This window comes from Phalacrocorax carbo, chromosome 25 (genome assembly GCF_963921805.1).
Source record: "Phalacrocorax carbo chromosome 25, bPhaCar2.1, whole genome shotgun sequence".
Lineage (NCBI taxonomy): Eukaryota > Metazoa > Chordata > Aves > Suliformes > Phalacrocoracidae > Phalacrocorax > Phalacrocorax carbo.
In genome coordinates, this window is record NC_087537.1 from 2,541,507 (window position 1) to 2,567,970 (window position 26,464).

At 63.4% G+C, this 26,464-nt stretch overlaps 2 protein-coding genes across 3 annotated transcripts; one reads left to right on the forward strand and one right to left on the reverse strand.

The window, feature by feature from the left end:
• Positions 1–703: 703 nt before the first annotated feature.
• Positions 704–1,978, reverse strand: SP6 (Sp6 transcription factor). The gene has a single exon (XM_064473134.1). The coding sequence runs from the start codon at positions 1,810–1,812 to the stop codon at positions 712–714; it is 1,101 nt and encodes a 366-aa protein (XP_064329204.1). The 5' UTR covers positions 1,813–1,978; the 3' UTR covers positions 704–711.
• Positions 1,979–12,897: 10,919 nt separating this feature from the next.
• On the forward strand, positions 12,898–26,362 carry SP2 (Sp2 transcription factor). 2 transcript variants are annotated; one of them, XM_064472949.1, is made up of 8 exons: positions 12,935–13,041; positions 15,079–15,239; positions 18,881–18,956; positions 19,571–20,524; positions 21,115–21,415; positions 24,439–24,613; positions 24,693–24,886; positions 25,327–26,362. In XM_064472949.1, exons 3-8 carry the CDS (start codon positions 18,894–18,896, stop codon positions 25,425–25,427), a joined length of 1,788 nt encoding a protein of 595 aa, XP_064329019.1. In that variant the 5' UTR covers positions 12,935–13,041; positions 15,079–15,239; positions 18,881–18,893; the 3' UTR covers positions 25,428–26,362. The 2 variants fall into 2 exon arrangements, with proteins under 2 accessions (XP_064329018.1, XP_064329019.1); XM_064472948.1 differs by lacking the exon at positions 15,079–15,239 and having other exon boundaries at positions 12,898–13,041.
• The last annotated feature ends 102 nt before the right edge of the window (positions 26,363–26,464 follow it).

The window sequence follows — 26,464 nt, forward strand, 5'->3', positions numbered from 1 at the left end:
GGGCCAAAAAAAGGCATTCGCACCCCCAAACCCCAGCCAAAGCGGGGCTCTAGGGGATGTGGGACCCCCACCAACCCAGCATCCCCGGCTAGGGCAGGGGGCTGTGGTCGCCCGCTGAGCCCCTCTGTGCACCCCTGGGGGTGCCAAAGCCTCATGGGTGGCAAAAAAGCAGGGCTGGCACAGGGTGGCCGAGCCCGGAACACCAAGGATTTGGGGGGGGACCATAGGGAGGGGGCCAAGGGACTGTGGCCGCCCTCCCCGAGCAAAGGCTCCCGGGTTTCTCCTCTCTCCCTTTCTCCTTCTCCTTCCTCCCCTTTGGGGCTGGACGTGCCCAGGCAGCGCCTGCTCCTTCGGCTCCCATTGATGTTCCTCCCAAACAGCCCCGCCGCCTGCCAGCAGCCTCCCGAAAAAAAGATTTGGGAAGCCGGGGGAGGACGGGGGGAACCGGGGCGGGAGAGCGGGAGCGGGACAAGTGAAACCGCCGCAGGGCAGCTGCGGCTCCGGCGCTCCCCAGCCGGCACCACTGCAGTGGGGGACGGGCCTGTGCCACCGGTGCGTCCCCCCGCCTGCCACCGCTTCGAGCACAAGGTGCCAGCCCTGTGCCTCCCCCCCCACCCCAACACCCTTCAGAGACCGGCCCCGAAGGGTCCCCCCGGCCCCCGCCCGGGGTCCTCCCCACCTCCATCCATGTCCCCCCCGGGGCTCAGCAGCTCAGTTTGTGGGGGCGGCGTTACCCCCTTCGGACTCCCTCTTGCCTCCCTTGCTGGCCGACGGGTCCCCGGCGCCCTTGACCTCGGGTTCGCCCCCGTCTTTGCCCCCATCGTGTGTCTTCATGTGCTTGCCCAGATGGTCGCTGCGCATGAAGACGCGGCCGCAGACGGGGCAGGCGAATTTCTTGGCGCCGGTGTGGGTCTGGAGGTGCCGCTGCAGCTCGTCGGAGCGGGTGAAGCGTTTGCCGCAGAAAAGCCAGTTGCAGACAAAGGGTCGGTCGCCACTGTGCCAACGCAGGTGGGCTTTCAGGTGGGAGGTCTTGGCGTACGCCTTCCCGCAGCCGGGGATGTGGCAGTTGTGTAGGTGCTTGCGTTTCACCCCCTCGGGGCAGGGACCCCCCCTTTCCGCCTCCTGGCAGTTGGGGCAGCGGCACGCCGCCTGCCCCCCACCCCGCGGCACGGCACGACGGGCACCTTTCGGTCGCCCGCCGCCCTCCGCCTCCGGCCCCCGGGGCTCAGGGGGTCCCTCCAGCGCCTTCGCCCCCTCCGGTCCCAGGAGGTGCTGGGTGGGGGGGGGCAGCAGGTGGGCAGGGGGAGCGCAGAGCTGGTGCTCCCCCCCGCCATACCCCCCCAGAGCCGGCGGCAGCCCAGGGTGCCCAGGCATCTGCAGCCCCCCGCCCTGCCCGGGGGGCAGCTCCATCCAGCTGGCTCCGGCATGGAGGTCCCACCAGTTGACGCCTCCCTCCTCGCTGGGGGGGCCGGGATGGGGGGGCCGAAACCAGGGCTCGTATGGATGCGCCATGTCCGGGGCGGCCGGCAGCAGCTTGGTGTAGGTGCCGGGGGCGGCGGGGCCGTCAGCAGGCAGCTCTAACCGTGGGGGGCCATGGGGCTCGTAGGTACCGGGGGTGGCGAAGGCGGCAGCGTCGGGACCCGCCAGCGGTAGCTCCGGAGGGGGCAACGGGGAGGCAAAGTCGGCGGCGCCCGCCGCGGCGCTGCCGTGGGGCTGGAAGGGCTGCAGCGGCTGCAGGTCCAGGTGGCTCGGAGAGGAGCGGGGAGCGTCAGAGGGCTGGGTCCCCAGGGAGCCGCAGACCGCTGTAAGCATTGCCGAGCGGCGCGGGGCGGTGGCGCAGACAAGACCTGCAGGGCCAAGGAGGAATGGGTGGGGAGAGAAGAGCTGTGAGAAGAGTGGGGGGACACCTCCTAACCCCCCTGCCCCTGTGCACACCGGCACAGGGAGGGGTTTGGCACTGGCAATAGCCCTGGCACCAATTTCCATCCCACACCGGCATGGTACTGCCATGCAGCAGGTGACAGTGTCCCCAGCACCCATCACCTGTGATTTGGGGGACACCCCTGCCCCACCAAGAGGGCTTCTCTGCTCTACAGCCCAGTGTGACACCGGGATGGTGGCATCAGGCAGGGGATCACCCCTTAGCACCCATCCCCATGCCCCTATGGACCCTGTGCCAGCCCCAACGGGGTGAGTGCCTAATTCTGAAACCTAAGGAAGGCGCCAGTGTCTGCCTCGTCATGTCCCTAGCCATGTCCCTCCAACACAGCTGGGGTCCCCCAGGGGGACATAAGTGCTGTCCACAAGCCCATGCCCCAACCACAGGGGGACATGGCACCCACAAGGCCACCCCAATTCTCCTGCACCCCAGCCGGGCTGGGAAACCATCACCCCTAGCTCCACACCTGCCCAAGCCCCTGGCCTGGCTGGGACCCCCACCAGCTGCCAGGGAGGGGCTGAATCCCCGGGCTGGTTGGCAGCAGGATGGGGGAGCAGAGTCGGCTGCGGGGAGGCAGTGGAGCCCGGGGGCCGAGCCACTGGCAGCCCTTTGAAGCCAGACTCTGGGTTGTCTTTGCCCGTGGCTCTGGACCCCCAGGGCACCTGCTGCACCCCTGGACCCCCAGGCACCTGCTGCCTCCCCGGCACGGCGGCCATGACTCACCGGGAGCTGTGCAAACCCCACTGGGGATGGGCCCCACCCCGGTGTTGAAATCCACCTGCCGCCACCAGCTCCCGCCCCCCAACTTCCCACCGGCGCCACAGTGGGGGGCAGCTGAGACCCCCTCCTCTCCCTGCAAACCCTCACCATCCCCTCCTACCACAATCACCCACTCCCAGCCACCCCCACGCTGTTGCCCCCCAGCTCCCTACCACCCCCAGCCTGCATGGGACAGGGACAGACCCCCAGCGAGACACTGAGGGGGTGCTGAAGCTTTTGTGGTGGGGGATCCCCTGAGCAAAGGGGCCGGACCCCCAGACTCCCCTGATCCCCAGCACTATAAGACTGGGTCGGGGGGGGTCCCCAACACTGAAGACCCCCCAGCTTCATGGGGACACTGGTTTCCCCTGCCAGGTGGCACCAGGGAGGACGGGGGACCCCAAGGATAGGGGCAGAAGCTGGGGGGTGCCAAAACCCCCACGACGGGGCCCATCTCCACCTGTGATACCCAAGTGCAAGCAGGAGCTCGACCTTCAGCCAGCGCTGAGGTGGTCACAGGTGTGATGAGCCCCCAGGACCAGTGCAGGTTTTGAGGTGCTGCTCCTCAGGGGGGGCTTAGCTCTGCTAACCCCAACCCTGGGGGGGGAGTTGGCATCATTTTCAGGGCTGGCTCCTGGGGGCCGTCCCAGCCTCCTGGGGATGCCAGCGGGGTAGGTGATGGCTGGCACTGAGGGTGGGAGTGTCATGGCTCCCAACCCAGCACTGGTCCCCAGTGGAGTCCTGAGCCACCCCTAGCCCACTGCTCCCCATGGGTGCCAGATTAGGGTCAAAACCATGAAACCCCATGGTGATGGCCCTTTGCGGGGCTACAGGGTGGCAGCCTGCACCGCACAGGGCCCCCTCTGGATCTGGGGACAGAAGGGACCTGGCAGGGACATCCCCCAACACCAACGGGAGGAGAAGAGATGCTCCACGGGGTCCCAAGCACGTCCCACCTGACGCAGACCTGGCATGGCCATGGTGAGCCCCGGGCAGCGCCAGCCGCGGCCCTCCTGGTGCACGCCGCTCCCAAACATCCCCCTCGTCTTGGGGGTCTCACTGGGACCAAGCCCCACAGCCATGGCCCCACGCACACCAAGACCCACAGCCAGGTCGCACCACCATGACTACACCCTGCCCAGCTCCTCTGGAAACTCTTCTCAAAGTCAGGGAACAAGGACCGGCACTGGGATGGGGGACACTGGGAGGGACCCCCCTTGTTGGCCCTGCCCTGCCCAGCTGCCCCAGCCACGCGTGGAGTCTCCCGGGGCGTTTTTCCATCCGGGAATGACGACAAAAATCCCTAAAGGGGCCCCCAGCGTCCCCCTCCCTGGCGGGGCTCGACGACGCGTTGGCCATTTCACCGCAGGGAAACTGAGGCACCGGCGAGCGATGCGTCCCGTGAGTCACGGTCCAGGCTGGGCAGAGGCGGCTCTGCCCGTCTCCCAGCCCCAGCCGGTGCCTCGCCCCGCGGCGGGGCTGGGCGGGCCGTGCTGCCCTCGGTCCTCGGCCCTCGGCCCCGGCTCCTGCCCGGGGACCCCCGGACCGGAGCCTCGGAGAGGCTGGTGGAAGCCGGTGCCGTGGGTTTGGGGTGATGCTGCGGGTTTTAAGGTGATGCCGTGGGTTTAGGGGGGTGATGCTGTGGGTTTAGTTAGAAGGGGGTGGCGGTGGTGGTGATGCCGTGGGTTCGACGCGCTCACCCCACAGCCCAATCCACAGCAACGCTCCCCGGGGCAGGAGCGAAACTCCCCGGGGCTTTATTTGGGGGTGGGGGGACACCCACGGGACAGCACCGGCCGCGGCGCGGGGAGGGGGGGCGGCAGCCCGCCCAGCACCCTGCCCTGCACCCTCGCACCCCGGGCTTGGCACCGGGGTCGGTGTGGGGCAGCTGGGGGGGGGGGGGGGCCGGCCCCATGGGAGGGGGCTTCGCGGTGTAAATGGGGGGACGGGGAGGAGGGGAAGGGGCCGGGAGCCACGGAGCTCGGTGGCTAGTGGACGCGGCGGAGGCGGCAAGCAAAGACTTGCCGGGGCTGGGCTGGGCCGGGCCGGCGGAGCCGCCAGCAACACGTTCCCAGCCGCCGGTCGGGGCGGCCGCGGCACCCTGACCTGGCCGGGGGTCCCCGCCGGGGGTCCCCGCGGCCGCTCACCCTCCCGCCGCAGCGGCCGTCGGGGCGATGGAAGCGGGCAGAACCGAGGCGGGCGGGCGCGTACGTACGGGTCTAGCGGCAGCGAGTTCCCGGTGGCTCCGTCCTCATCGGCGTGGCGTGGGCGCTGGTTCCCGAGGGGACCCCGAGGGACCCGCGCGGCTCCCCAGGGACGGGGCACCCACTGGGCCGGGCGAGCAGGAATGGCTGGGTCCCAGCCCGGCTCCCGGCTCTTCCCTCCTCCCCACCGTCCCAGCTCCACCCCTCCCCGGCCCAGGTGATTTCAGCCCTTGGAGGCAGAGCCCCAGCCCCGCCGCTTGACAGGAGCCTAGTCCCGGTCCCAGGATCCGGCGCATGAAAGCGGAGGGAGGGGACGGGAAGTTCGCAGCAGACACCGCAAACAGGGGGGTAATTAAAGAAGAAAGAAACAACCGCCTCCCTCCCGCGCCCGTGGCCGCCCTCCTCCTGCCGCCCTCCTGCCAACCCGCCACCCCCCGCCCCCCCCATCCCGGGGACCCCCGGGCACCCCGAGGTGTCTCACCTAGCCCGGCTGTCCCCCCACTCGGAGATGGCACCCAGAGGTGGCTGCTCCTGCCCCCAGGGATGTCACCCACCCAGGTGGGGGGCTCGCCGCCACCCATTGTGGCTTGGACCCATGCCATGGGGTAAATGGGACAGGGACACGTTTTGGGGACGGAGCTGGACCCACAGGGGAGGGAGCGGGATGCTGATGGCAGGACCCACCATGACCCAGGTGGATTCAGGGCACCCCAAAAGGGTTCAGGAGGTCCTGACCGAGCCCATCCCCGCGCAGCAGGGGGGTGTCTGACCCTCCCGGCCGTCGTGCCCCCGCTGCCGAGGCTGCCAGCACATGGGACTGCCAGTATGGAGAAGGCCTGGGAGCTGCCAGGTGGCAACGCCATGGCCAGAGGAGCCACTTAATCACTGGGGCGTCGTGTCCCCATTTCCATGGCCAAAATCCCCAGGCCAGCCCAGGGCTGGCTGCTGACAGCTGCAACCCTGCAGGGACCCTTGTGGCCCTGGGGGAAACCCACCCCCCTCTAACGCCCATGGGAAAAGGTGCTGGTGCCTCGCCAGAGCCAGGACCTTGGCTGGCAGCACCGTGAGCCCGGCCGGCTGAGCCTGGCGTGCTGGCGCGTGGGAGCCCACATCTCCCGGCGTGCTTGCCAAGCGCCTGGCCGGGCGGAGGGCGCAGGGAACTCCTTCGCCCAGGGGAAAACTCTCCTGGTTTTCATCATCCCAGGGATGGTTCCACCGCCGCCACCGAAACGTGGCTGCCTGTGGGGTGAGCATGGCCCCACAGCTGGGCCAGGCGTCAGGATGGGGACCCCGGGACAGGGACCCCAGGATGGGCAGGGGCAGGGCAAGCTGCTGATGGGGGCTTGGCTGTAAATAGATGGTGGCGAACCTGCGTTCTGGTGCTCAAGTGCTCTGTGAGACACATGGGGGATGCAGGGGGACCCCAGCTCCAGGGTCTTGATTTCTCTCTTCCCCTGTGCCTGCCAGGGAGGTGCTGGGGGCCATTCCCGTGGCCAAGAGGAAGGGGGGATGCTCCACCTTGGGGACACCTGAGTGCTGTTTGGGCCAGGGTGGTGGCCCCAGGCTCCCCGGCTGCCTCCCAGGCGTCGTATCGCAGCCACCAGCAGCCCTCTGGGGCAGGGAGCAGTTTGCAGACTTTGCATGTACAGCTCCGGGCACCGGCCAGACGGATCCCCAGCCTGATCCCAATCCCCATCCTGGCTGTGCCACCACAAGGAGCAGAGACCCCACGGTGTGTCTTTCCCCGTGCATTCTGCACATGGTGGGGACATGGCTTGTCCTGCATCCCTTCACTCCAGGGTCTCTTCCCAGTCTCCCCAGTGCTTCAGGGACTGGAGGTGCAGGAGGGAGATGGGTCACTGCCCGGGGGTCCTGTGTGCCGGCTACCATGGCCCCTCTCCCTGCCAGCCCCGGGCCCACAGAGGGACTGCATGGCAGGAGGATGTGGGACACTGTATGCCTCCTCTGAGGACAGGGACAAGCACCTGGGGAGATACCAACCTGCTCATGCCACCAGTGCCCGGCCCCAAGGCCCCCCCACGATCCTCTGGACCCCATCCCAAAACACCACTTCTGGGCTGTGGGTGGAAGGAGCCGCCAGGACATGGCCAGGGGCAGCAGGAGGCTGAGACTGTGGCACGGGACCATGGGGACCATGGGGACTGTGGGGACTGGGGGGGATTGGGGGTCGGGGAAGGGTGGGGAGGTAGGGGCTCCTGGAGCCACCTCAAGTGCAGCCAGAGCCCCAGCTGGGACCACACATGGGGAGGAAATCATGCTGATGCTGGAGGATTCTGGGGGGGGGTATCTCCTCACCACTGAGCGTCTGAAACCCCAAGCCGTGCCTTGAAATTACAGCTAATTACAGAGCCCATTTGCATAAATTACAAGGCGAGAGGCAAATGCCTCCAATCCTTCCCGAGTGCTCAGGCAGCAGGAGCCGCTCCAGGGGGATGTGGAAGGGGTGTCCTGGCTCCCACACGGAGCCGGGATGGGGCCAGAAGGGGTTGGTGCTCCCCGAAACTGCATCCGGGACCCTGGCGCGTGGGTGGGTGTGAGGCAGCAGCCTCCCCCCATGTCCCCAACCCTCGCCCCATTGCTGCCCCCAGAGCTGGGCATGGCCTGGCCTTGCTGGGGGGGGACAACACGGCCCTTGCTGCACTCCAGTGTCTGACAGGGGGATGAAAGGGGCCAGCACGGAGCATGGGCAGTGCTGAGCTGGCGGGGTACAGCCCTGTGGCACATGGGGGTTGGGGACATCCCTGTCCCCAGGGGGAGATAGGGGTGGGGGGATGGATGGACAGAGGGATGGATGGACAGAGGGGTGGAGGGATGGAGGAGGAGAGGCACTCCTGGCCCCCCCAGGGCCAGGGGCATGGAGAGAGGGAGGAGGAGAGATGTCCCCCCAGGCCCCAGGAGGACGTTGGGGGACAGCGAGGCCCCTCCCGGCCCCGGGGCAGAGCACTTCAAACGGCTCCTGGCTCAGGGGAACCGACGGCAATTTCCTCCACTGCCATAAAACAAATTGGTGTCTGTGGGGGGAGCGGGGCCGGCTGGGGGCTGGGAGCACGTGCATGTGTGTGTGGTGCTGCTGCACGTGTGTGTGTGTGTGTGTGTGTGTGTGTGTGTGTGCAGGGGGTCTTGTGTGCACGCGTTTGCCCACATGTTCAGGGCATGAGCCCCCTGCGCTGCACCGGGTGCCTGCATGTGTGCACGTCCGTGTACGTGTGCGCCCGCTGCCTGCATGCACCCACCCATGCATGTGGGTGCTGAGCTCTGCGGAGGCTGGGTGCCCCGGAGTGGAGTGCCCGAGGGGGTGCCCAGGGAGGGTCTGCAATGGATGCCACAGGGCTGAGCCGTCTGGGTCGCCCCGGCCTGGGGGGAGCCCCGGGGGCAGCTCCAGGGCCTCAGACTGGGAGAGACGAAGTCCCCGGATCCTCCCCTGAGGTTCTGCGGGTGCTGCCCCCGGCCCCGCACCCAGACAGCCCCTGGGGGGGTGACGCTGGGCTGATGCTGAACCCCCTGTGGGGTGCAGCCAGGGGTGCTGGTGGGAGCCAGGGGGGACCGCAAGCCTGCTGGGGCTGGCACGGAGGGGATGATGCTAGGTGGGTCAGGGTCTGGGGTGGCCCTGGGTACTCACAGCCCCATGGGAGGGTCACAGCCCCTTGTACCCAGGGTGAGCAAACCTGGGGACCAGCATCCAGTATGGGGTCCCCCAGCCCAGACTGGGACCCCATGGGACCTCTGTCACCCCCACCACGGGGTCCTAAATCCCCATGCCCACACCTGGAGGGCACAGCCTGGCAGATCCCGCATCGCTCCCACAGCCCTTTGGCTACTAAAGCAAATGCGGGGGGCACGACACGGTCCTGTCCCTGTCCCTGTCCCCAGGCCGTACCATCACGGGGCTGAGGGTGCAGCCCTGCGCCAGCCGTCGTGCCCGCCTGGTCCCTGGGGAAAAGCTGAAGGCAGGGCACCTGCCTGCTTGGCAGAGATATCTACCAGGATTATCGCGACGGGCTTCCCCTGCCTGCGGTGCCTGCCAGGTCGTGGTGTGCCCCGAGGGAGCGTTTCTCACGGGGAGCAGGAATTACTGTCGGGACTCGACCTCTGCGATGTAGCGACGGAGCTGACGGCTCGGTGTAGTTTTAAATACGGCTTTTAATTAGCCCCGTGTAATCTCCCTGCCTATCTGTGCCCGACCAGCCCGGCTGTCAGTCACCATGTGGGGAAGCCTGCCTGGCACGGCGGTGGGGAGCGCCGGCATCGCACACCGGGGACGGGGCATGTGGCTGTACCAGGGATGGGACACTGGGCTGCACCAGGGACAGGGACACACGGCTGCGCCAGGGATGGGACACACAGATGCACCAGGGACAGGGACATGTGGCTGCACTGGGGATGGGGACACACGGTGGCCCTGGGAACAGGGACACATGGCTGCACCAGGGATGGGACACGCAGCTCCACTGGGGATGGGACACTGGGCTGCATCAGGAACAGGGGCACATGGCCACACCAGGGACAGGGGCACAGTGCTGCACCAAGGTCGGGGACACATGGCCACACTGGGGACAGGGACACACGGCTGCCACAGGGGGCAGGGCCCACTCAGCTGTGCCACTGCCACCTCTTCCCCAGTGCAGGGCTGTCCTGGGACCCCCCTCTGGGTTGGGGCTGATGGGGGGGGACGACACCTGGCCACCCCCCAGCCTGCGGAGCCGCACGCCAGCCCTTCCCCATCCCTGGTGGCCCTTGGGCTTGGGGGAGGCGGGGACCAGTGCGGGAGCAGCTCTGCTCCCGGCGGGACTGAAGGGGCGGAAGGCAGCGTCGGATGGACGCCAAGCCCCCAGGCAGCAGTGACGGCACCGTCCCCCCTCGCTCGCTACGCCCCGGGAACAGCCTCCACAAAACCACTTTCTAATTCTTCGCAGAAACCATTAAGAATGGCTAACGACCTTGGCCGAGTGCGCGGGGACGGGCTGGCGGCTGAGGAGGTGCCGTAATTGCCGTAATTGAGCGTGGGCCTGGGCGCGCTTCCCGCGCCGGGTCGTATCCAGCTGGCACAGGGCATGGGGTGGGTGGCAGGGGCCTTGGGGACAGGGACTGCGGGGATGGGGACTGCAGGCAATGGTGTGCCCTCACCCCATGTCGTGCCTCCAGGTCCTCTGGATCCTCCAGGTCCTGACAGTGCAGCCTGGCTCTGCAGGGGTCCCTGCCTTACTGTGCAGACCTGTGTCTCTATGTGCCTATGTCCTTGTGTCCCTGTGTTCCCATATTCCCATCTCAGCCTTGCTGTGCCAACCTGTGTGTCCCTGTCCCGCTGTGTGCACCCATGCCCCCATCCCAACCTCACTGCATGGACCTGTGTCCCTGTGGCCTCATGTCCCCATCCCAGCCATGCTGCGCCAACCCGAGTCCCCATCCCCTGCCCCGCTGCACAGACCCTTGTCCCCGTGTCCCCATCCCAGCCTCGTTGTGACAACCTGTGTGTCCCCATCCCCTGCCCCGCTGCACAGACCCTTGTCCCCATCCCAGCCTTGCTGCACAAGCCTGTGTTCCTGTGCCCACCCCGCTGCACAGAGGTGGTCCGGCCAGCGCCGTGGGGAATGGCCCTTTCCCAGGGACGATGACAGCGATCGTGCCCGCGCTCGCGTCCGTGCCGGGCTCACAGCCGAGAGCCGGCGTCACTGCCTGCCTGGGGAAACTGAGGCAGGGAGAGGCAGGCTGGGACTTGCCCCGGCAGCCGGGGCGGGAGTGCTGGGAGCAGAGCTGAGGCCGCCCGGGCGCCCAGCCAGGCGGTGGCCCTTGGGCACCGCTGCCTCCCACCAACCACCGACTGCCCGGGGTCCTTCCATGGTGCCGGCCCTGCTCCCCTCCCTCACCCCAGCACAGTTGGGGCTGAGCCCACAGGGACCCCCGCGCGGGCGTCCCCTCCATGAAGGGCGACGATGCCAGATGGGGACCCCAGGGCATCCCCTTGCAGTGCTGGTCTGTGGTGTCCCACTCCTGAGGTGCAGGGTCAGAAACGGGGTATGGGGCAGGCAGCACCGTGGCGTAGCCGCGTCCCACACGTGCGCGTCCCCGTGCCCCCAGCACGCCGAGGACGACGCTGGCGCGGCGTCGGGAGCGTCAGGTGGCTGCCGTGCCTCCTGCAGCGTTTACGAGCTTGGCCGGAGCCGGGTCCCGGGGGCGGCCGTGGGCGGCCCCCACCCAGGGGACCCCGCCGGGCACCCAGCCCCAACCCTCCCCTTCCACCTGCTGCGCCGGGGCTGGGTCCCCGCCTGCCTTCACCCACGACAGGACAAGGAACCTGGCGTGCAGGTTGCTCTGCCCATCCAAGCATGGCACCGGCACCCCGAGATGCACCGTCGGGACCCCCGCATGAGGCTGGGGACGGCGGGGGGCCGGGGGCCGAGGTGGGGGTCGGAGGCGCCGGTGCCAGGCGGTGAGTAAGCAGGAGCATGAGGAGGGGAGGTAATTAAAAGGGAGGCACTCGCCACAGCAAGTTCCCACAAATGAAGGCCCCGGGGCCATAGACACTGCACAACAAAGCACCGAGCAATTATTTGGCTCCAGTGGGAGGTGCTGGTCCCGTGGGGGCTGGAGCCAGCTGGGCACCCCAGGGCCTGGCAGGCCTGGCACAGGGTCCGGGGGGGGGGGGGCCATGGGGGACCCCCCAGCTGGTCACAGGGTGGCTGGCGGCCCCTTCGATGTGGTGGGGTGGGTGGTCCTGGAGCTGGATGCACGGAGAGTTTGGGGTGGGGATGTGTGGGTCACAGCTGCTGAGCACCCTGACCCCTTAAACAGGGACTGGGGACCCCAACACCCTCCAAGCACCCCAACCCCTGCAACGGGACTGGGGACCACAACACCCTCCAAGGGGAGTGGGCACCCCAACACCCTCCAAGCACCCTGACCCTTGTGGGGGGATTGGGCACCCCAACACCCTCCAAGCACCCCAACCCCTGCAAGGGGAGTGGGGACCCTGACCCCCAGAGAGAGATGGGGCACCTCGATGGCCTCCCCAAACCCTTCCAGGCACCCTAACCTCTGCAGAGAGGCAGGACACCCCAACCCCCTGGATACCCCCACCCCGGGGGAGATGGGCTCCTTCAGGAGCAGTGGAGCTGGGTGCCACCAGGCTCGGGGTGCCCCTGGCACACACACCCACCCCACCCCCCCACCCCCCCCCCGTTTCTCTCCCCCGCAGACCGGGGTGCAGGGCCTGGCAGGTAGGGGGGTCCAGGCTGCCCCTGCCGCCCGTTGGGGAGCCCCGAGGGGACGGTGACAGGCGCCGGGGCAGCCCGCGGGGCGGGGTGATGGGGTCGGTGGGGGGGTGTCACCCGGAGCTCCAGTTTCCCCACCTGGCGGGGGGGAGGGGGTGAGCCCCGGGAAAGCCCTGCCCCCCCGCCCTGCGGCGGGGCTGCACCGGGGCCACCCCCGGTCCCACGGGCGTGGGCCCCGCGGGGGCACGGCAAGGGAGGGACGGAGAGTCTCAGCTCAGGGACCCACACGGGGCCGGGGAGGAGGATCCCAGGAGCGCCCGGGACGCCCCATCCCCGCAGAGAACCCGGCTGCCGTCACCAGACTTTAAGGTTTTAGACCCACCCCCTTCCAGGGCGCGCGGCCAATCACAAGCGGAGTTCGGCCGCCTCTCCTCTCGTATTGTTTTCATTCCATGTCAATCAAGATGGCCGCCACCAACCGAGAGGAGGATTTTGGGTGGCTCCCGCCCACGAGGAAGTCCCCCCCCTCGAGGGCTTGTCAATCAATCAGCGGATGGCGGCGGGCTGGACTTGTTCCCATTAGCCAGTTGTGCTGTCAATCAAAGATCTGCCCTCCCATTGGGTCTCTGCTTCCGTCCGTCACCCCAGAGGCCCGGGTTCATTGGCGAATCTTTCACTCCATCACGTGTCCTATTGCTCGGCGGAGCTGCCCATCAAACGGCAATCCGCGGCGGATTGGCCTGCGATAAAGAATCTCGCCGTCCGTTGGCCAGAGCGCCGGCAAGCCGCGTGGAGATTGGTCAAGAGGCCTCCGAGGGGGCGGAACACCCAGGGCGGTGCCCGAGCGGCCCCGGAGGAGGAAGATGGCGCCGTGAGGGGGTCGGAGCCGCCGCCGCAGCCGTTCCGGCCGGTCTGTGCGGGCCCGCGGCGGGGGCGGCCGCGCTGGGTGGGGGGTGGCGTCTCGGGAAGGGGCGGCAGCGCCGGTGGCACCGGCTTTGGAAGGGACTTGCGGCCTCCCCGAGCTCCGGGCGGGCGGCGCTTCCGGGGCCGGGGCCCGGTCGGGGGCGGGCCCGTCACCTCGGCCCGCCTCCCCGGGGACCGCCGCCGTTGCCGGGAGGGGCCGGGGGTGGGGGGACCTGGGCGGTGTGCGGGGGGTGCCCCGGTACGTGGCGGCGGCGGCGGCCCGGGGGTGCCCGGTGGCGGGGGTCCACCCTCGCCCCAGGGCCGTCACGCGCTCCCGGGAGTGCCCGGTTCGGGGGGGCGGAGGTGTGTGTCTGAGCGGGGAAACCCTACCGGGGGTGTCCGGGCTGCTGCGAGGGTCCCTGGGGGTAGGGGGTGCCCCTACCGGGGGTGTCCCGATGGCGGGGGTGGGCGCAGCTCGAGATGCTCCCACGCATTGAGGTGGGGAGGGGGCGCCTTGGCCGGGGGTGTGTGTGGGTGCTGTGGGTGGGGGATGTGTGCGAAGCTTCCCCCCATTTTTTTGGGGAGGGATGCACGGGGCTGGGGGGAGCTTCGGGTGTGTGGAGTGGGTGGGGGGTGCTGCTGTGTGTTTGGGGAGGTGGGCGCTGTGTGGGGAAGGGTGTTTCAACCCCATCCTGTTCCGGCCCTTGGGATGTGGAGAGGGATTTGGAAGGGGGCTGCAGAGGGGGAGCCATCCCGGGGCTGGGGGTGCAGCAGGGAGGTAAGGATTGAGCGGTTTATCCCTGGTCCCTGGGGACATGTGGTGCAACAGGACCTCAGTTTCTCAGGGAGCCACAGGTTGACGCTGCTGGAAGTTTCCACTGGGGCTTCTCGTCGCTTGGGGGGAGCTGCCACTCGAGGGTGTCCTGCGATCTGCTCACTCCTGTGCCTCAAAACCTCACCTCCCTCCTATGTGCAGAGCAAGGAGTTGCTCCCTCCTCCCCAAGGCCGGTCTTTCCGAGGAGTGCCTGTACATCCTTGGCACGGCCGCCGTCCTGGCTCGCTTTATTTTAGCTGCTTTTCCTCTCCTCTTCTTCCTTCTTATATGCAGCCACAGTGCCAGGGAATTTCCCCCCCAGCTTCAGGGAAGGAGAAAGCAAACTCTGATGTTGGCAAGTGGCTGTAACGCCTGCACTGTCACAGGCGTGTCGGAGTCGGACCAGGAGTTAAAACAACAACAACAGAAATCCTGGCTGGTTTATTCTAAGACATTGCTTGATTTCCTGCTGTTAATATGTAAATATGCAGGTGTTTGAGCTCCTTTCTGCCAGACTTCGAATATTTGCTTATGGCCCTGACAAACAAATGGGGCTGCTACCATTGGCGTGGTTTTTTTCCCAATGACTGTACTTAGCTTCATAATCCTGAGTGTTTTCTTGTAGTTGCCGAGGTCTTTCATGGATTTTAGGGGACTCTGATTCACCTTCATGCTCAAGGTGCTAATTAAAACCACGGTAACTCAGATCAGGTGTGTCAATTGGCTTAAACCCAGTACTGAAAGTTAGGAACATGTTCACCCCCTGTGCCCCGAAAAAGAGATCCATCAGGCAGATGGGAAGGGTATTTTGGGGAGCAGAGACTCCCCTGTGACTGGAATACCTGGTCTGAAGGCGTGTGCCCTATCTGTAGCTTGGTGTGGTGTTTGCTCTCTCGAAGGGGGTTTGTGAGAAAGTCACAAGGATATCGTGGTGATAGGGCTTGAAATCGTGGTCTAAAGTACACAAAACTTTTCCAGACCCCCCGAAAGGGAGCTTTGTAGCTCTGTAGAAGTGCCTGTGCTGCTCGAGCTGCAGGACGGGGCGTTGGTTGTGGCTGTGGGGACTGGCAGGTACCTTCTCGTCAGTGTCTGCCTCTGTCCCGAGCTCCTCCGCTGAGCTGGAGGCCATAGATCTTGTGGAGGACTGCCTGGCAGCTCCCCGAGGAGAAGAGCTTGTCCTGATTAGGAAGGAAAAAAACCCAACATCTCTCCCCTTTATATCTCTTGTAGAATATTGAAGATAATGGTTTCCAAAATAAATAAATTCTTGTGAGAAGCGAAGGAGCCGCCTCTGAGCAAACCTACCAATCGTGCTGGTGTGAGCGGTCCAGCTGGCTGCTAGCAGGCGTTTCCTCCGGCTGGACATGGGGTCTCATGGGCTGGCGCGGTTGGTAAGTTTTCTCTTCATACAGCTCCTTCGCTTGAGTGTGGACTTTTTTTTTTCCCCTGTGTGCCATGAGCTCACGGTGGGCTTTGAGAGCTCCTCAAAGTGCCGTCAGGGTATATGGACAGTCGGTCAGGGCACGAAGGGCTTGGCTCGTGTGTCCTGGGGCAGGAATGAGTCCTGGTTGTGCTCGTTTGAGGAACGTAATAGAGGAAATTGTACATTACTGAGTTTTTGGTTGCTTTGCCCTCTTACAGGGGTGAGGGCAGGCTAGGGGTGAGGAGGCGGCTGTTTCCAGTCTGTAGCGAGATGGTTTCCGTACAAAACTGCCCTTGTGACAAGTGGAGGAAGAGGAGGTGGCCAGAGAAAAATGAATTTTATGAATCAGAGCTCTTTAATCGCTGTAAGGGAGAGTCCTCTTCCGCTTGAGGCTTGGCTGGGGGTTTTCAGAAGGGCAAACTGGGCCTGAACTGCTCAGCAAATTCTTTGTGGGGCATGAATAAGTGTGTAACACAGAGCAGGCAACTGTTTCATGGTGTGCGTCTGTGAGAGGGAGTCAGAGCCTCTCAGGAGGGTCCTTATCCCCAGAGCAGATCCAGAAACATTCCCCATAGGCAACAACAATGCCGTTCCCAGCTCTGTCCTGGGCAAACACCCGGAGAGCGAAGCTGGGTGCTTTGGTACCCGCTTGGTTTCACTATGCTGTAAGTCGGTTTTATACCATGTTACACCCTCAGGATGTGAAACTGTCACTGCTGGACTCGGACGTAAATCGTACAAGTGAGAAACTCATGGAGGGATTACACCGCAACTGCGGCGACACAGGGCTTCTCCCCCAGTCATTATCCTTATTTATTTGTTCGGGCTAATGGGATCTCTCCTGGTATGTGTCTCTCTTTCTGGCCAGCTCAGCATTGCTCTTATTTGTAGTCAGGGCTGTTAATCCTCAGCAGTGCCCTAATTCTGCTGAAAGGGAGGGTGCAGCCATTGAACTCGGGCAGCCGTACAAACTCCTGGCTTTCTGGAAAGAAAGCGTCCTTTTATCACAGGCCAGCTCGCTGGGTGCAAGCGTCTGATGCTTTCGTCTCCGGGAGGTTGCCACAGCGAGCGGCGGCAAGTGGCTTCAAGGGAATGGATGCCCTTCGCTAAGGAACAGGGCGAGTAATTTCCATGCGGTGCCATCCCAGGCGCCTGGGACTCTGACCTCACTTTTCCCCGGGATTTATGTGCTTGGTCGCAGCAGGGCTGTGAAAGAGCCTCTGCGGTGCCTCGAGAGGAGCGGTGGAGCCTGTGCTGGCGAGGGGCGAGCTGCCTGCCTTTGGGAAGCGGGCTCCTTGGTGACTTGGCCCCGGGCCCGATCACTCGGTTTCTTAGCGGCTTTCTGTTTGGCGAAAGGCTGCGCCTTCCCAGGGAGGAGGCGTCTGTCTCGGTCCATGCTGTGCAGGACAGCCGAGGGGCACAGGGGGAGCTGAGGGCGCTCACCTCTGGTTTTATGTGAGCGTTGATTGCATCTCAATTACCTAGAGGACATTTTTTTTCCCAGCCTTAAGCTGTATTAAGATGTGATGACTGGCCCTTGCATTGGGCAGCAGTGCAAACGCCTCCCGTGCCGTCCCTGCTAGCTGACAGTTTCAAAATGAAAGAACCCCCTTATTTTCCCAATGCCTTTTGCCCGAGGCTCCTGCAGCCACATGTGGGCAGCGGGTGCTGCTTCTAGCAAGGTCGAGTTTGCCCTTTCTGAGGCTGGGTGCTGGCCCTGTCACCCTCAGCCAGCCTGTGCCAATGCCTCTTGCTTCTGTTGTGAGTGATGCTGCCAAGCCTTTGCCACGCTGGGCTGTGGAGCGTGGAGTTTGCTCCCTTTGAAACAAACCCCACGCATAGTTTTCCCCATTTGTGTAGTCCCTGGATCTCCCGCAGCTCCCTGGGCAGGAGCACAAGGTCATTAAACAGCAGCTCTGCCTGTGCCAGATCTTCACTTCACCTGCTCGGAGCCAGAGACCAGCGCTCTGCCACAGTCCTGGGATGCCGCTCTTACCTGGTCCCTGTGAGCAGCAAAAAGCCCCTCACTGTGCTTAGACAACAGTTAATTTTTGGCTGCTACGATGTGTTATAAGCCACCCGGGACTTCATGTCTTCATCGTGCTCCTTGTCCTCTGCCAGCGCTTCCCATCGCTCCTGCTGTCCAAGCATCTCTGGAAATACCACAGTGCTGGCTTCCCATCGACTCGCCTGCGCCAGGCAGGGCTGCGTTTCAGAGACGCCTTGAGTAAACCCCAAGCATCCATACCTCTCAGATGGCCATAATTCCCCATTTGAAGTCAAGACATTGTCAGCAGCAATACTAAAGAGTGTTCGAGCTCAGACAAGTTCTCTCTGGCACCTTGTCTAGGCAAATATTATCAAGCTATTGAGCCATACAGCGACTGCTGGATGGGGTTGAATGGGGAATTTGCCAAAGGAAATGTCAAAGATGAAATGTCTTTCTAGTCCAGAAAAAAAGATTTAGCAAATTGTGAAGAGTTAGGGGTCTCTTTCCTTGGCTTCACCCTATTAAACCTTTAAAAAGAAACTGTTGTAGCTGCCCCAGTGGCAAGAAGAGCATTAGGGGTGTTGCTCTGCAGCGTTCGGGGCAGCAGAAATGATGAGCATCAGAGACTGCAAACTCCCAAGGAAAGGGCTGGGAGAGAAGGCAGCGGAGCCACGGGGGCAGTGAATCGCCCCCATCCTTGCAGCTGCCCCTCGGGACAGCCCTGCCTCATCCCACGCCCCCACCGCACCGTCAGAGGGGCTGTGGCCACTCGCCCTACATCCTCCCTGTCCGCCTGCCTGCCGAGGCCCTCGAGCAACCCGCTCCTCTGCCGTAACTTCATCTTCCTCCTCTCCCTGGTGTGCAGATCCCACTGAAGCTGTAGGCTCCGTGGCGCTGGTCCCTGCGGGCACTTCCTATCCTTCGTGTGCTGCCTGCTGCTGCTCTCTCCTCCCCACTCGCCGATGGCTTTTCTCAGCCTCCCGAGGTCCCAGTGCCAGCCAGCGCCGGCAGCTTTTTTTACTCCCCGAAGTGACTTTTTAATTACATAACGACTTACAAACACTCAGCACCGACAAAATAACGAAATAATTGAAACAATGTTTTTCCAGCCTTGAAAAAACATGATTCCGTACCAAAACTCTGTCCTTTGAGATTCCCAAAGTTAGAAAAACAAGCGGCAGGGAGGCGGCGTGAGCTGGGAAGCAGGAGGCTGTTGGCTAGCTGGGCACGCCTGCCTCCATGTTGAAGTGGGGGGGCTTTGCAGGGCAGCGATGGTCCCTCGGCCTGGGGAGGGCTATGGCTTCATGTCAGGGTTGTGCTGGGCTGCAGGGTAATGAGTGGGGGCTGCAGCCGGTTGCCCACCATAATTGGCATTTCCCTTTGGTGGCGAGCAAAGGGAAGCACGGGGAGATGAGGGTGATGAGATGATGAGGTTTCTCTAGCCCCTTTGTAACCCTCCACTGAAGGCATGTGGGTGAGGTGTGACATTTTGGGCGATACAGTGAGACACTGTGAGAGCCCCTCGGGCACCAGAGCCTTGGGCTGGGTGCACTGAGGAGCTGTGGTCTCGGCTCTTGCTGCTGGTCTTACTCCTCTGTCTCTCTGCTTCTTCCTTGCAGATCAAGAGAAAGCATGGCTGCGACTGCTGCCGTCAGCCCCAGTGAATACCTGCAGCCGGCCGCCTCCACTGCCCAGGTGAGTATGGGGGCACTGGGGGGCTCTGGGCTCCCCGCTGGGGCGGAGGGACATGTCCTGGGGTGCAGGACAGCAAATGCTGTGTCATTTGGCCTCCACCATAGCCAGCATTGCCGCGTCAGGAGGAGGGCTGGTGGTAGGACAGGCTGGGGAGCCGCGCTCTGGACTTGTTCCCAGCCCTGACGCCAACTCTTCCGGAGTGTTGTTCCTCCTCCCTGCGCTGTGTTTTCCTTGAGGACCTCTTGGGTCGTATTAGCAGCTGATATCACAAGGTGGTCTTGGAATTAAAGCTGCATGAAACACCCCAGGGGGTGTGTAATGGGAGTAAATACCAGCAGACTTGCAGGGTATTTGCAGCTTTATAGAGGTTGTAAGAACGTAGGCACGCAATTAAAAGGCAGTCGCCGTCCTGATGGCTAAAAGCAGTGTGATGAGCATGAGCTAAAGGTACACGTGGTATGGGTAATTAAGCAGTTCCCTTAATAAGGGGAGTCTCATTGGCATGGACGGGATTGCTTTTGGTAGCGTGTACCCTTTCCTTTGCTGACTCAGTCTCCAGATGTTTGGCACAAGCCCCTGTCTCTAACTTGCCCGTCTCCTTCCTGGCTCCCCAGGACTCCCAGCCGTCTCCTCTCGCCCTCCTCGCAGCGACATGTAGCAAAATCGGTCCCCCCGCAGTGGAAGCCGCCGTGACTCCTCCTGCTCCTCCTCAGCCAACGCCTCGCAAACTTGTCCCCATCAAACCTGCTCCACTCCCTCTGGGCTCCGGTAAGAACAGCTTTGGGATCCTGTCGTCGAAAGGGAACCTCTTCCAGATCCAGGGCTCTCAGGTTGGCACCTCCTACCCTGGGGGGCAGCTGGTTTTTGCCATTCAGAACCCAACTGTCATCAACAAGGGCACCCGCTCATCTGCCAACATCCAGTACCAGGCGGTGCCCCAGATCCAGGCCGCGGGGGGACAGACCATCCAGGTCCAGCCCAACCTCACCAACCAGATCCAGATTATTCCGGGCACAAATCAAGCGATCCTCACCCCTTCCTCTTCCTCTCACAAGCCCGTGCCCATCAAACCAGCTCCGGCGCAGAAGGGCGGAGCTTCGCCAGCACAGGGCACGAGCAACGTGGTCAAGTTAGCCGGGGGCAGCAACGTGACTCTTACCCTCCCCGTCAACAACCTGGTGAACGCCTCTGAGCCAGGCACGCAGGCTCAGATCCTTGCGGAGAGCCCCTCGAAGCCCAGCAAAAAGACTCGAAAGAAAGCCATGTCACCCGCCCAGCCTGCCGCCGTGGCCGTGGCCGAGCAGGTGGAGACGGTGTTAATAGAGACCACGGCGGAGAACATCATCCAGGCGGGCAACAACCTGCTCATCGTGCAGAGCCCGGGCTCCGGCCAGCCGGCCGTGGTGCAGCAGGTACAGGTGGTGCAGCCCAAGCAGGAGTCGCAGGTGGTGCAGATCCCGCAGCAGGCCCTGCGCGTGGTGCAGGCCGCCTCCGCCACGCTCCCCACCGTCCCCCAAAAATCCTCCCAGAACTTCCAGATCCAGACGACGGAATCTGCTTCTACCCAGGTACCACCTCCTGTGTCCTCCTGCAAGGTCCCTCTGCCTTCTTTCTCCTCCAAGCTCTTACCCAGGCTTTAAAAAGCTGAAGGGTTTTGTAGGCCACCAAACACCCTCAACTTGGCATCCAGTTTAGGCATCACTTGTGTGGATTCTCTGATGTCTAAGAAGGGTTGGGAGCACAGCTGCTCCCTCCACAGGGCTTTATTAAGTCTCTCTTGCTGGCCACCTGCTTTTACAGGACCTGTAGGAGTGCAGTGTCCTTGAAACTTCTGCCGTGCCACCAGCTCGGGGTGGGATGAGCCTGCTCGGAAGATGTAGGGAGGTGGGGGAGTGGAGCTCGCAGCCTCTAGGACTGTGTCTTGAGTGTTGCTTTTGGAAACCAGGCTGCAAGGCCAAATCAGCCCTTGCTGCTGTGCAAGGCTAGGACCTTCTTCAGGAGGCCTGCAAAGGGGCTTCAGATGCTCGGGCAGCTTCTCCTGCTCTTTGGCTCATCACAGGCCCAGATTCCGGGGCTGTGTGGGGAGGGTGACCGTCATTGTGGAGGGAGCTGCCTGGTGACAGCGACTGATCTCATTCATCTTCTCTCTTCCCATCAGGTCTACTTCAAAACACCATCGGGTGAGCTGCAGACAGTGCTGCTCCAGGAAGCCCCAGCCATGACGGTGGCTCCATCTGGGACCTCTTGCAGCAGCCCTGTATCCCGCACCTCCGGCACAGCAGGTGGCAGCAAGAAACCAGCCACACGCAAGGAACGTCCTCTGCCAAAGATCGCCCCCGCCGGCGGCATCATCAGCTTGAACGCAGCTCAGCTGGCGGCCGCGGCGCAGGCCATGCAGACCATCAACATCAACGGCGTGCAAGTCCAGGGCGTGCCTGTCACCATCACCAACACCGGAGGTGGGCTGCGCCCTGCTCTGTGATGGGGTAGGAGGGAAGGCAGGACGTAGGACAGAAAGCCCCCCCCAGCAAGCAGCATGCTTTGCAGCTGGGATGTGGCAGCTTTGTAAACAGATCCCTTGTACCCTGAGGCTGAATGTTGCTGACTCTTAAATGTCGTCAGCTCCTGTCGCTCCAGGAGGCCCTGAGTGTTTCATAGGGTGTCTCTTTGGTGGTTCTGCTGGGTGTTTCCGAGCCCATCCTGGTAAGCTGTGTCAGGGAGGGCGGTTAGCAGAGACAGCCGCCTGCAGGGTCAGTCTGTGCGGTCGTGCCGAGCTGCAGGACACGCCTGAGCGCAGGGGCTGAGGCTGCCCGAGAGCCCAGACCAGCTCTGATTGCTCCTGAGCTCTGTGCGGGGGAAAGGTTGAGCTGTGCCCAGGCCCTTGGGGTGAGACCTGTGTCTTTGGGAGAGCTGGGACCCAGCCAGGCTGAGGGACGTGGTGCACCGGGGCTTCTCATCATGAGGGGATCTCCCTCATGAGGGGATTGAGTGCACCCTCAGTAAGTTTGCAGATGATGCCAAGCTGGGTAGAAGTGTTGATCTGCTGGAGGGCAGGAAGGCCCTACAGAGGGACCTGGACAGGCTGGATCGTTGGGCCGAAGCCAACGGTATGAGATTCAACAAGGCCCAGTGCCGGGTCCTGCCCTTGGGTCACACCAACCCCAGGCAACGCTCCAGGCCTGGGGCAGAGGGGCTGGGAAGTGCCCGGCGGAGAAGGCCCTGGGGGTGCTGGCTGACAGCCGGCTGGGCATGAGCCAGCAGTGCCCGGGTGGCCAAGGAGGCCACCAGCCCCCGGGCTTGTGTCAGCACTGGTGTGGCCAGCAGGAGCCGGGCAGGGATGGGGCCCCTGTGCTCGGCCCTGGGGTGGCCCCACCTCGAGTGCTGGGCTCAGGTTTGGGCCCCTCGGGACAAGGGGGACCTTGAGGGGCTGGAGCATGTCCAGAGAAGGGCAGCGGGGCTGGGGCAGGGTCTGGAGCACAAGTGTGCTGGGGGGCGGCTGAGGGGGCTGGGGGGGTTTAGCCTGGAGAAGAGGGGGCTGAGGGGAGCCCTTCTCGCTCTCTATGAGGCAGGGGTCGGTCTCTTCTCCCTAGTAACAAGCGATAGGACGAGAGGAAACAGCCTCAAACTGCGCCGGGGAAGTTTAGGTTGGATATTCTTCACCAAAAGGGTTGTCAGGCATTGGCACAGGCTGCCCAGGGGGGTGGTGGAGTCTCCATCCCTGGAGGTATTTAAAAGAAGGGTAGACGTGGTGCTTGAGGATATGGTGCAGTGCTGGACTTGGCAGTGCTGGGTTAGCGGTTGGACTCGATGATCTTAAGGGTCTTCTCCAACCTTAACAATCCTATGATTCTCCTGCAGCATGTCTGGGCCAGCAGCCCCTGCCACAGGGAGCACTGCCAGCTCCTGGTCCTGGGGCTGGGACATCTCTCCTCGCATCCACTGGCTGCGATGGCTGCTGGTTTGAGCTTCTAGTGGCCAAATCAGGAGAGGCGCATCCACACGCACAAGCTTTGTGCCCCTCAGGCTCTGTAGTGAGGGATCATCATTCCCTCTGAGTGAACCCAGCCCCCCACCTCTGTGGGGCAAGTGTCCTCCTTAGGCCAAAAATACCCAGATGTGGGACTGGCTGGTGGCTGGAGCGGTCTGTGAGCCGCAGACAGCCCCGGTGCACGTCTGCCCCATCTCGTCTCCTTGCTGCCAGGAGACACACGTCCCGGCAGCTGCTCTGTCCTCCCCTCCTGCCCAGCAAACCTTCCCCAGCCCAGTCCCAGCGGCGTGGGCTGCCACCAGGGAGCCGAGGGGAGGAAGCTGTGTCTGAGGGAAGTTTATCTGCTTTCTGATCCAGAAAGACCTGCTGCCATGCGGTGGTTTCTCAGCAAGAACCGGCAGGAGTCCCGGCTTGGTTTTGCAGTCGGAAGCTGTTCTTTCTTGCTTGACTAAACAATGTCAGCATAAAACGCAGGCCAGCGTGGTTTTGCGCTCTGCAGTGGGCCGCCGTCCTTGCTGGGTTTGCTTTTAAAGGGGTTTTTAATTGCTGCTTTGCATGTAAATCTGGGGCCAGCCATGAGCGTCGGGGAGATGCCACAGGCAGATGTTGCCGCTGTCTGCGCTGCTGCCCGCATCGTGCCGCAAGGCTGGCGGGGGCCCTGCCGCAGCCCCGGCTGCGAAGGGGACTGGTAGGACCTGCTGGCTGCTGCCCATGAGTGAGATAAATCAAGTCGGGTCTCAGCCTGGGTTCAGCCAAGGGCACACTCACCTCCCGAGCGGCCGCACGTCTCGCAGCGCTGCCAAAGGGCTGCCCCGACCCTCGGCTTCGCGCTTTCCCTCCCAGTGGATGCGGTGGCACCTTTGCTCTGCCTCTGCCCCCCCGATCCCATCCTCCCTCTCTATAGTCACCCCTTCTTTGCTCCGCTGTCAGATCCCACTCCTCCTCCTCCTCCTTCCCCGCTGCCCCGAGAGCAGCGATCCCGCTTGCTGACGCTGACCCCATCTTCTTCTTTCCAGCCCCTGTCACGGCTGCCGGGTGCTGTGCAAGGCCCAGGCTGCCGCCTCCGTGAGCACCCGAGCGTGGAGCGGCCCTTAGGGTCCGGGGTAAGTCCCATTTTTTTGGTCAATATATTGCACGTTTTTTCAAAGTTTCTTTTTTGTTTCCTCTGGTCATTTCCCCACCCCGAAGGGTCAAACCGAAAACTTTGAAAAACCGCACAGTATATTCAGAAAAAAGGGACTTACCGGCCCCGCTTGGGGACCAGCACGTGGCAGGGCAGGGGGGCTGTGGCAGCGCTGCATGCGGGGCTGGCGGCGTCGAGACCCGGGGTGTCCCGTCCCGCACGCGGGGAGGGGTCTCCCCTCCGGCCGGCCGCCTCCGGAGGGTTTCAGCAGGACCTACGCGAGGAGCATGGACGGACGCGTTGGGCAGCGGCGCGTGGGCGCAGCCCCGGGAGCGGAGGGGCAGAGCCTGACTCCCCTTTTTCCTCCCCAGGCCAGCAGCAGCTGACTGTGCAGAACGTGTCTGGCAACAACCTGACCATCAGCGGCCTGAGCCCGACCCAGATCCAGCTCCAGATGGAGCAAGCGCTGTCCGGAGAGATTCAGCCGGGGGAGAAGAGGCGGCGGATGGCGTGTACCTGCCCCAACTGCAAGGACGGGGAGAAGAGGTGAGCACGGACAGGGTGAGGGGCAGCCCCGTGGGACCGGCACCCGTCTCCAAAGGCTAACCGTGGCTTTCCTTGCCAGGCCGGGAGACCCAGGGAAGAAGAAGCACATCTGCCACATCCCCGAGTGCGGGAGGACCTTCCGCAAGACCTCGCTGCTGCGCGCTCACGTGCGCTTGCACACGGGCGAGCGCCCTTTCGTCTGCAACTGGGTCTTCTGCGGGAAGCGCTTCACACGCAGCGACGAGCTGCAGCGGCACGCTCGCACGCACACAGGTCTGCGGCTCCGCGGGGCACGGCTCGGCACCCTGGTTCCCTCCCAGGGCAGCTCCCGAAGCGTGGCCCAGCCCGTGCAGGGTCCTGAGCCTTGCGAGAGCCAAGGGGACGTGCTGAGCCGAGGACTGGGATGATCTTGGGTCACCGCAAGTTGTCCTTGCGATTTGACTGAGTTATTGGGAGGGACTGAAGGGCTGGGGGTGTGTGTGGGGGTGTCTCTGCTGCCTTTGGGCTTTCCAGGTGATGGCGGTGCAGAGGCTCATGGGAAGGGGCTGGGGTGGAGCGGCTGCACGGGGGACCTGTCGTAGGGGCCCCCCCTCTGTCCTGACCATGGCTGGTTTAGGGGATCGCAGGGACACAAGCAGGTTGGTGACGGGCACCGCTGGTGCCGCGGCACGCCGGCTGCCACCCCCTGACCGCCGCTGCTCTTTTCCCCGCAGGTGACAAGCGATTCGAGTGCACGCAGTGCCAGAAACGTTTCATGCGGAGCGACCACCTGACGAAGCATTATAAAACCCACCTGGTCACCAAAAACTTGTAGGGCCGGGGAGCTGCGCCGACAGACCCTGCGAGGGCACCGGCCTGCGGCGCCGCGGCACTCCGGCGTCCCCGCCCACGAGGGGAGCCCTCGGGGGTGTCCTCCTGCCCTTCCTCCGCCGCCGCCTGGGTCCCCGCACAGAAGAAGCCCTTTCTGAAGGGTGCGAGGGCCCGATCCTCCCTGCGGATCCCCAGGGCCCTTGGGGTGGCCAGGCGGTGGCCCCGAGCCCGGCGAAATGTCTCACGGCCATGCGGGAGCCGGGCACGGAGAGGACTGCACGCTCCGGTGCGGGCGGGCCGGGAGAGGCTCCACAGCACATTCCTACTTTATATTTAAAGTCTATAAATAGCTATAAATATCTATATAACCCCCTTTGGAAGGTCCCTTTTTTCTATGGAGATCGTTGCCTTACGCTCCCCGCTCCCGATTACAAACACTGTGTATTGTGAGTGCTTTTTCTAATCTTTATTTAATTTCTCTGTAAGATGCTGCCCATCTTCTTGCCCCCCCCCTTTTCTCCTAACGTTTCTTTTCCAATACTGAAGAGGTTGGTTTGGGTTTTTTTCTCTCTGATTTCTCTCTCCCCACTTTTCCGTTTCCAAGCGATGTGGCGTTTCCTTTTGAATTTTGGGACTTCAGCCCTCTTTCCTCCCCCGTGTGCTGCCCGCCATCCCCACTGTGTATAGTGTACATTGTATCATAGATTATATTGCTTTTGTGTTTACTACATGTTTTAAAAGAAAAAAAACCATATGGCTTGTTATTTTTGAGCTTTTAAATTAAACAAATCCACTTTATTTTTTAGTTGTAACTGCCCAACGTTGTTTTCTGGATTACGTGACAGAACTGTTACTTTATTAACTGTAACTGGTTGGCCGGCGTGGAGTCAGCCGGGAGCTTTCCTTGCTAAATAAATTTAGTCACCAGAGGCAAATCCAGTGCAGCGTGTGCCACTGAGGGTCCTTTCTCTCCCGCGCCGGCCTGGTGCGAGCCGTGGTGCCGGGCCGGGCACCGCCGCGACCGGGGCTGTGCCGGCTGTA